This window comes from Monocercomonoides exilis, assembly GCF_001643675.1.
Source record: "Monocercomonoides exilis strain PA203 chromosome Unknown scaffold2-2631571, whole genome shotgun sequence".
Taxonomy (NCBI): domain Eukaryota; phylum Preaxostyla; order Oxymonadida; family Polymastigidae; genus Monocercomonoides; species Monocercomonoides exilis.
This window is the reverse complement of record NW_027150547.1, coordinates 108,660-117,855: the sequence shown is the minus strand read 5'-3', so window position 1 is coordinate 117,855 and position 9,196 is coordinate 108,660. Positions and strand designations below refer to the sequence as shown.

At 43.8% G+C, this 9,196-nt stretch overlaps 1 protein-coding gene across 1 annotated transcript; it reads left to right on the top strand.

Annotated features, from left to right (window-relative positions):
* Positions 1 to 448: 448 nt before the first annotated feature.
* Positions 449 to 8,916, top strand: MONOS_7910 (uncharacterized protein). The gene is made up of 3 exons (XM_067878276.1): positions 449 to 699; positions 777 to 849; positions 900 to 8,916. The coding sequence occupies exons 1-3, from the start codon at positions 556 to 558 to the stop codon at positions 8,495 to 8,497; spliced, it is 7,815 nt and encodes a 2,604-aa protein (XP_067735544.1). The 5' UTR covers positions 449 to 555; the 3' UTR covers positions 8,498 to 8,916.
* The last annotated feature ends 280 nt before the right edge of the window (positions 8,917 to 9,196 follow it).

The window sequence follows — 9,196 nt, the reverse complement described above, 5'->3', positions numbered from 1 at the left end:
TATTCAGATGTTAAGAAATAAACATTCGATGATAAAACAAAAAACAATGTTTTGCGATTTCAAGTGTCTTTTTGCAAGTGAGTTTTTTTGCAAATTATTGTGTTTGATTCGGTTGTAACATTTTTTGAAAGACCAAAAATATTCATGATTTTATTAAATTCTTTTGCTATGGATAGAATATTTCTTTATTTCTATAGAAATAATATGCATTGGATTATCTTTAAATTTTCTTTTGTTGAAGCGATTGAAAGTTGTTGAATGATATCGTTGTTTACACGTAAAAGTTGGTTGAAGTGTTGAATAAAGATGCTGGACTGTTTTTCAAAAACTGAATGTGGACAGAATCATCAAATAAAAAGTTTCAAAAACGTATGAAATTTCTTTATTATTGACAATTGTTATCTGGTTTTCAAATTGAAAATTATTATTTAGAAAAAAATAATTTGGTAAAGCTTTTATGAAGATCAATTAATAATCAGCTTTTGAAGGAAATTTTAAAGATATTTGCTTAGAAAACTTATATAGCATAATTACCCATCAATTTTATATAATATCATGAATATTGAAGAAGAAGAAGAGGAAGAAGAATCTCATCTTCTTCAAGGAAAGATTAAATATGTTTCTTCTGCTTCAAAGCCAGATATTTTCAAGGGAAAATATACAGAAGAAGAACTTGAAGAAAAATCAAAACGTCTTATGGTTATTATTAAATTATTTTCTTTTTTCATTTTGTTCGTACTCTTGCATTTTAAATTAATAATTCATTTGAAAATTAGGGACATGTAACAGCAAGTTATCGATCACATTTAAAGGAGAACACCGCCCGAATTATAGCTGCAAAATTAAAGGGTATGAGAATTTATATGCCAAACTTTTTTTACGTTTTATGTGTGTTAAAGTTCTTGGAAACAAAATTGCTCGAGAAGACAGGAGAGAAGGTGCTCGTTTTGGTCAAGCAGGTGTAAATCCTTTATCCACAAATGTATTGACTTCTGCTGGAATTGCTGGTTCTGAAAGACAATGGAAGATGATAATACCTATAAAGCCTGATTCAGATGCTTTGCTTTCGTTAAATGATCAACTTTTAGAGCAAGCAAAGACAGAATTTGCTGTGCACTATCTTGAGGAAACAGGCTTGCCGCCTACTCATGAATCAATACAACTTGTTCGCGATAGAATTAAAATTAAAAAAGAAAACATTCAGATAAGAACTCTTGGAAGAGGATTCCTCGAGAATTCAATCTACATTGAACCATCCGGAGTGCGCGATCCTGCAGAAGTTGCAATAATGCATGTGCAACAGCAACGAAAGAAACGACAAAAAGCTGCTAAGCGAGCAGAGCTGGCAAAAAGCAAATCTGAACTAGCTCCTCATATTCTTTCTTATACAACTTCGTCTAATTCTTCTCGTCAATCACTGGCAGAAATACCAATTTCCTTGTCTGCTTCTGATGATTCTCAATCTTTTTTGCCAAATAAATGCGCTTCGCAAAAGCTTGGACCGTCTCATCTTTCGTCAATGCATCGATCTTCCTCGTCGAACGAGCTTGGTTTTCCACCCTCATCGAGTGTGTCCACAACTTTTTCCCATCCTGCTCCTCCCGCACAGAACGATTCGTTTGAAACTCTTTCTTCCAAAATGCTTTCCTCAGCAACACAAATAGCATATTCCCAAAATGATGTCAGTGAGAATCAAAAAGAGCAGATTCTACTTGAATCGTCTCCTTTGAGAAGCCCTTCTTTCAATTTTGAAACAAAATATACTCAAAATAAAAATGTGACTTCTTCTTCTTCAAGAACTGTGCAAAATGTTCCTCAAGCTCGCAATTCAAGCACTTCAAACACATTGGCATCACCTTCACGTTCACCTTCACGTTCACCTTATCAATCACCCGAGCTTTCTCCATCGCACCAGCCTTCTTTTGCGTTGTCCTCTCCGTCGAGGCCATCCACTCCGAATGTCGTTCCCGTGGGCGATGCCCCGTTGTCTGCCAGACTGTCGTTCAGTCGGTCTCCTCCTCATCGCCTGTCTCGTGCTCCTTCTTCGACCACGCTGGGAAACTTTTCGTCTTCTCTGAAGTCAACCAAGGAGCCTGCCTCGCCGATGAATGCACTTCAATCGATCCTCCAGCTGACTGAGACGACCAGCACAGGCGCGCCGGCAGGCAGGTCGAAGCCGACAAGAGCAGCGCGCGCAATCAAAGATTGGGACCATATGAAGCCGATGCTGTCGCACACGCTGTATCAGCAGATAACGACACATTTGGAAGATCATTGGGAATACGAAGAGGAGCAAAGGAAGCTGGAAGAGCAGAAAAGAAATGAAGAGATTGAAGAAAAGCGAAAGAAAAGAGAACAGGAAAGAAGAGAACAGCTTGGGGAGTGGGCATTTGATCTGAAAAGCGAGGAAAAAGAAGAAAGAAAGGAGGAAGAAGGAGAAGATGTTAGAGATAGCCAAATTTTCGAATCAGGCGAAAATGTTGAATCAGATTCTGATGCCATTGCGACGTCTGCTTCAAAACAAGACAAAAAGTCTTCGCAAAAGGATGATCAGAAAACAGAGCCGATTTCTACAGCTGCAACAGCCCAATCGAATGAAGGCAAAAAGCACAGGAGCCAAAAAGAAGCGATGGAAAGGCTGAGTCAGCCTTTTTCTTTTTCCGCTGCGAACAAGCCATTTTCCACGAAGAAGTACAAATTGGACAGAAAGCACCAGCCGCGTTTTTTGAAAGACATAACACAAAAAGCACCCTCAAAAAGCTCCACTTCTTCTTTTACTGCCACTCCGCTTCTTTCGATGCCGTCTTCTTCGGCTGACCCGTCAAACACATTTGCCTCAAATGAGCGCTCATCTCCTTCATCGAAGCATTCGTCTCCTCCAAGTTCTGGTGCATCCACTCGGAGGCAGTCTCCGCAAAGCTCTGCAAAAAGCCAAAGGAGAAAAGGAGCCAAAAACGAGGTGTCTAATTCGAGTGCTGAATCGGAGTCTGCCTTCCACCGCGTGTCGCCTTCGATGAAGTCGCTGATGTCGAGTGAGCTTGGCGAGATTCTGGAGTCGAATGAGCTGGAGCAAGTGGACACGAAAGGAGAGGAGTGTGGTGTGAGGTACTACGGGCACCTGATTGCGCTGGAGGCAGAAGAGGAGGAGAGGAAGAGGAAGAAGAGGGAGATTCGGGGGATGCCACGGAAAGAGCGAAGAGAGTATTTGCGGAAGCATCCGTTGGAAGCAGGGTTTGTGGGCAATCTGATCAGAAAGCAAGACATGAATCGCATTTGGAAGATATTTGGGCATTACGGCGAAAGAGACGAGGAAAGGAAGAAAGAAGAGCAAGAAAAGGAGGCAAAGCGGAAGGCGATGCTCGAAGAGAAAAAGAAGGAGAGGGAAAGAAAGAGGCAAGCCAAAAGAGAAGAAAGACTGTTTCATTTGAGTCAAAATATGAAGCAGGAAGGGCAAAGCAGAGAAGCGGGTGCAAAACAAGATGAATGGAACAGAAACGGAGATGACGATGATGATGGTGATGGTGAAGATAATGAAGACGACGATGAATATGAAGATGAAGATGAGGACGAAGAAGAAGACGAGGACGATGATGATGAATTTCTGGATGAAGAAGAGGCAGCTGAAAGAGAAGCCAAACTGCGAGAGGAAGAAGAGGCGAAGAAGAAAATGAAAGAAAAAGCGCAGGCAGTTGATCCAGAGTATGTCCTTGCATCGTCATACACGCCAGCATCGTATTTGAGGTTTCTGCTGAATCTTCGCATTGAGCCTCCGAAAATGAGGTGGGTTGAAATCGAAGCAATGTTTGTGTATCCGTTCTGCTTGACACACACACGCGATGTCAACCAGCGGTTCTTGTTCTACATGAAAAAGAGGATCAAAGAAAGAGCTGAGGCAGAGAGGGAGGCAAAGGAACTGAAAAAGGCAGCCAATCTTCGTGAGCAAAAGAACAGCAGGCTTGTTGAGTCAGGAATCGGGCTGTTCACTTCGGAAGACGAAAATGCTTCAGAATTCAACATCGACAAAGGGTCAGAATTGTTCGATGTGGACGAGCTTTTGGAGTACAAAGCGAATCTCCAGGAAAACAGGCGAATGCGTCTGAGAGAGAAGGAGAAAGATGGCATTGGCGATCCAACAAGCACCAGCTTCTGGATGCGGCAGCTGGACAACGCCATCATCACTTCTGATTCGTCTTCACAATCGTCTTCAGTTGCCTCACAGCCAACTGTTTCTGGACAGCTCGAGACAACAACGAAGAACGGAGTGAAAGTGGTGCTGAAGAAGAGGATGGTCAAAAGTGCAGGTGGTGTTGCATTCACCATCAAAGAGCCAGCGACAGCAGAAGATCTGAAGGAACACGCTCTGATGCTGGCGAGGCAAAGGAGAGAGGACGAAATGGCAGAGAACGAGGAGAAAGAAAGAGAGGCTGAAAAGCAACGATGCATCGATCTCAAACTCGCTCCTCCTCCTTCTGCTGCCGCTGCTCCTTCTTCTTCTGATCCTTCAGCGCACAAAGACAACCAGAAGCCTTTAGAGGAAGAAGATCTTGAGCTCTCGTTTGAAGAGGCGCGGCTGATTGTGCCTGATCCCACACCATTTGAGATCTCCCTCTATTTGAAGGCGTTTGTCGATGTGTTTCCATTTGACCGTGTTTCGCACCGTGTCCACCGGGCGTGTGTGTCATATGCAATCAGACTGGTCCATCACCCGCAGTTCAACCGGATCGTGAGGCTGTTCGTGCGCCTCTGCTATTTGCTCTTTGTGATGCCGTTCTTTTTCCCTTTGAGCGGCTCAGTCCCTCTGCAAGATGAAACAGCACTCAGACACTCTTTCCCCAATCAAGAGGCACATTCTCGTCCCTTTTCTGGCTCTGTCACACGCCGCTCATTGAATGAGCATGCATTTGACTCAAATCCCAGTCGACTTCTGAAAGGAGTGAGGTCTTCGTGTGACTTGTCTGAAGATAAACGTGAAGCATCTTCTTCTTCTTCTTCTTTCTCCAAACTGCGCAATTATTCTCTTGTTCTGTCTGTTGCCTCTTCGCCTCCATCGACTGACAGGCAGATGGTTGAGCAATACGACCCGCGCTTCCACTTTGCATTTCTGACGAACAACGAAAAGAAGCATTTTATCGACCGGATGTCGCCTGCCCTGAAGAATGTGATGTTGAGTGTGTGCCACACGCTCCATCTGATTTCGCTGCCCAATCCAGAAAACTCGATGGAGCACAAAAGGATGGAAGAGCAGGTCGAGCGGCAGATTCAGAAGCAGATGACTGCTGTCACCCCAACATCTGCACGCGCTTCTGGCCCGCCTCTTTCCGCATCATCGTACATGTCAAATTCTTCTGCTCATTCTTTCTTCTCTTTTCCGACGCCTTCTTCTTCTTCTTCTTATCTCGCGCCTCTGTCGCCTCTCAGCCCGCACAACGAGACATTCTCTCAGCTGACTTCTCCGCACACTCCCCTCTCAAAAATGTCTCGTTCTTCAGCAAGCAATCAAAGACAGCTCAATGCTGCGAAGACGTCTCCTTTCATCTTCACCTCTGGCGCCATGCACAGTTGTGAAATCCCTCCCTTCTCCACTCCGTTGATCCAGCAGACATATCTCTCGCTGATGCACGCATCTGCCCCTTTCTTCCACGAAATCTCTTCTTTTCAGGAGGCTGGCTTCATCTTCTTCCATCCCTTCTGCCTCTTCTGCCTTCGAGCAGCAACACACTCCATCCTCTCCACTTCCTTCGGCCCTAACATCAACACCCTCACCAATGGCGAGTTCGAGTTTGTGCTTCATCTTTGCGACAGCTTCGTAACAGATACAGTCGACCCCTCTCATTCAGGCACACGGATGCCTGCACTCGAGTCTTCGATGGACGGAATCAGAATAGCAGAGCACGAAAAGCCGAGAGAACAGCAAATTCCGAAAGATCTGTTTTATGCCGTTTCGCCGTTTGTGAAGACGTTTTCAGCAGAAACAGAAAGCAAAGGAAGTCGATTCATTCTGAACCAGGCGATGTCTTCAAAGCCAGCAGAGATGAAGAAAACAGGAAAGAAAGCAGAAGGCGGGATGGCTTCATCGACACATTCTTTGATTGCATCAACAGCTGAGCTGCCTTCGACAGCTGCTCTCCGCTCTTCCACTGCTTCTCTCCCGTCGCAAATGTCAAGGTTGCTTTTTGCAGGCAGCAACGATTCCCAGACATTTACTAATGCTTCTTTTGCCCCTTCTTTTATTTCCTCTACTTCTTCTTCTCTGTCTTCTTCCACAGCTTCTACTGCTGCATCCACTGCTCGTTTGCGCCCAACAACTTCTGCTGCTGTTTTAGGCACAAAATCACAATCATCATCATCATCTTCTTCTTCTTCTTCTTCTTCTTCTTTGTCATCTCAGATTCCAGCTGGTTTCCGCTCTTTTGCCTCTCTGGGGAGTGCGAGCACAGACACACCTGCTGTAGCTAAACTGCAGCAGCCTAATCAACAGGGCCTCTCTTCAACAGCACGCGACATGCTCTTCTCACTCGCCACAGCTGTCCGCTCAACACGTGCTCCTCCGCCGAGAGACGGTAGGTTTGTGGATGTGACATCGGCTGTTCGTTCAGTTCTGAAGAAGCCTCGAATTGTCAGAAGGGAAAAGAATGCATCAAATTTGAGTTCGCAAAAGGGAAGAACTGCAAACAATGACTATGCTTCTAATAAAGGGTTGGCAAAAGATGCTGCTTTGCAGCGAAGCAGCCAAAAGATTGAAGCGAATGAGAAGCAGACGAGCCGAAGTGTTGAGATGAAGTGGACGTTTGGAGAGATCAGAGACAAGTGCGAAGAGCTGATGAAGAAGATTGATGGAATGTGGAAAGTTCTGAGTGATCACTCGATGGACGACTCGAGGTGCATCACCGAAGACAACTTGGCGGCGATTCTGCTGAGCAGACAGGAAATGGCAGCAGAACAGGAAGAGAAAGAACAGCTCGGCAGGCAAGTTGCATTGAAGCTGCATCCAAACAGAGCAAAAAGCGCATTCAGCCGGCGCAATTCACAGAGTCTCTTTCTTTCTGCGTCGAATCTGCCTTCTTCAACGTCGTCTTCTGCCTCGCACACACCAGCTGTGGGGAGTGCTCGTCTTGTTTCGTCTGTCAATGCGAATAAAATGAGACTGTCTGCGCCACCAATCCAGCGCCCTCTTTTGAACACTCGCTCTTTGGCTGCACAAAAGCAGTATCCGCTTCTTCCACCTGCGCAGATCTACTCAGACAGAACAGAAGGAGAAAGAGGAGAAAGAGGAGAGGAGGAGGGAGAAGGAGAAGGAGTAGAAGGAGAAAGCGAAAGAGGGAGCGAAAGTGATGAAGCTGAAAATGCACCGATGAAACAGCTGTGTCAAGTCGGTCTTGTGGAAGATGGGACTATTGATTTGTATCGGAAATCTCTGAAACTTGAGTCGCTGAGGCAAAAGAAGGAAGAGGAAAGAGAAATTCGGAAAGGAAGAAAGAAGGTTGGCAATGGGGCAGAAGAAGGGGCAAAAGAAGCAACTGCACAAATGATGAATAGAGGCACAACAAGAAGTGGAAGAATGAATTTGACATCTTCCGAATCGACGATGGATACAATCGCAAGCAACGAGTCATCGATATTTGAGGGATACGAAGAACGGATTCGACGCAAAGAGCGAATGAGAGCCAAGAAAGAAGAGGAGGAGAAAGAGAGAGAGAAAGAGAAAGAAAGAGAAATAGAAGAAGAAGAGCCAGAAGTGCAGAGTGTTCGTGGATGGGCAGAAAACAGCGGAGTGAAGTTCACTTCGAGTGGCCAGCCGCTGCTCATCCCCACGTTTGCCTCGTCTTTCTTAGCAGCATCTCATTTTCCTCTTCCTCCGGCCTCGCAATCACCATCACTTTCCTTCACTCAGAGCTTCTATTCTGATTCCAACACCAAAATGTCTTCTCAGCAGGCATTCAAAAGCGCAGAAGACGAATGCTCAATCAACAGCCTTGTTCCTCCTCATTCACTTTCACCTCCTGTTGGCTCGTCAGCCTCTTCCTCTTCGTTTCATTCGTCGGCACTTCAGAATTCACTCAGGCCATCTTCTTCCATTTCGCATCCAGCCACTTCGATGACTCGCCGCTCTAACTGTTTCAGCACACCTCGTCCTTCGTCTTGCACTTCAGCCTCAACAAACGCCTCTTCTGTTTCTTCCTCCTCCGCCTCTTCCTCTTTCCTTTCGCTTCGTACTCGTCCCCGCTCTTCTCTTTCCTCTTCTTCTGTCTTCTCCACTTCCTCTTCGTTGTCTCGTGAGTATCCTTCTTCTGCTTTCAACAAACGCTCCCTTTCGTCCCGTTTTGTGGTCGGTGCCGCCATAAAGCCAGCGAAGACTGAAAAGTCTGAGAGAGAGAGGAGCGAAGAGCTGATGATAGAGACTGGAATTGTCCCTCCTCCCATGCGCCTGGTCGCAATGTCGCGTGGAATGTTCAACAAAGACGGGAAACCAGATTTGGCAAGAGCGAAAATCACCTGAAATGCAGAGGGACTTGCTTGTTTTATCATTAAAATAAGAAATGTTATTATTTTTTTGGAAAGAAATTGCAGTAATCGGATTGAAGATGAATACAATTTGATTACTTTTGGAGAAATAGTTTTGTTGTTTTGAATTAGATTATTTGCAAAATATAGAAATAAATTACATCTTTTTGTGTTTGAATGTTTTTTTGTAATAATTTCCAATTATCATATTTCGTGGTTTTTGTAATTGATTTTTAGAACTGTCACAAAGAATTTTTCGTGTTGTAATAATTTTTTGTCTCAATTCATTTTTATCACCTTTGAATTCTCAATTTTGGTTAATTCTTTATTTTAAACAAAAGAGAATAACATTATTTTTTTCTTTCGCAGATTATATCTTTTAAAATGTTTGATTAATAAGCTTTCGAATATGATAAAAAATCTCATTTATTTCTTGATATCAAAATCCATTTGTTCAATTCAACATTATTTCTCTGCAAATTTTGAAATTCATAAATTCCCTCTATTTGAAATTTAATCAAAAATTAAAAACTAATGCAATAAAAAGAAATGTATGTGAAACAACGAACATGACGAGATATTTGCACAATAGAAGAAATTATCTTTTATGGAATTTATTCTTCTTCACACACTTCAAAAAATTATTGAAAATTTTTTCAAAACCAAATATGAAAAATAATAGGGGTTAGATCAA

Coding starts and splice junctions, on each gene's coding strand:
- MONOS_7910 (XM_067878276.1), top strand. CDS start 556: ATGAATATTGAAGAAGAAGAAGAGGAAGAAGAATCTCATCTTCTTCAA. Junction 700..776: donor AAAAATCAAAACGTCTTATG/GTTATTATTAAA, acceptor TTTGAAAATTAG/GGACATGTAACAGCAAGTTA. Junction 850..899: donor TATAGCTGCAAAATTAAAGG/GTATGAGAATTT, acceptor TGTGTGTTAAAG/TTCTTGGAAACAAAATTGCT.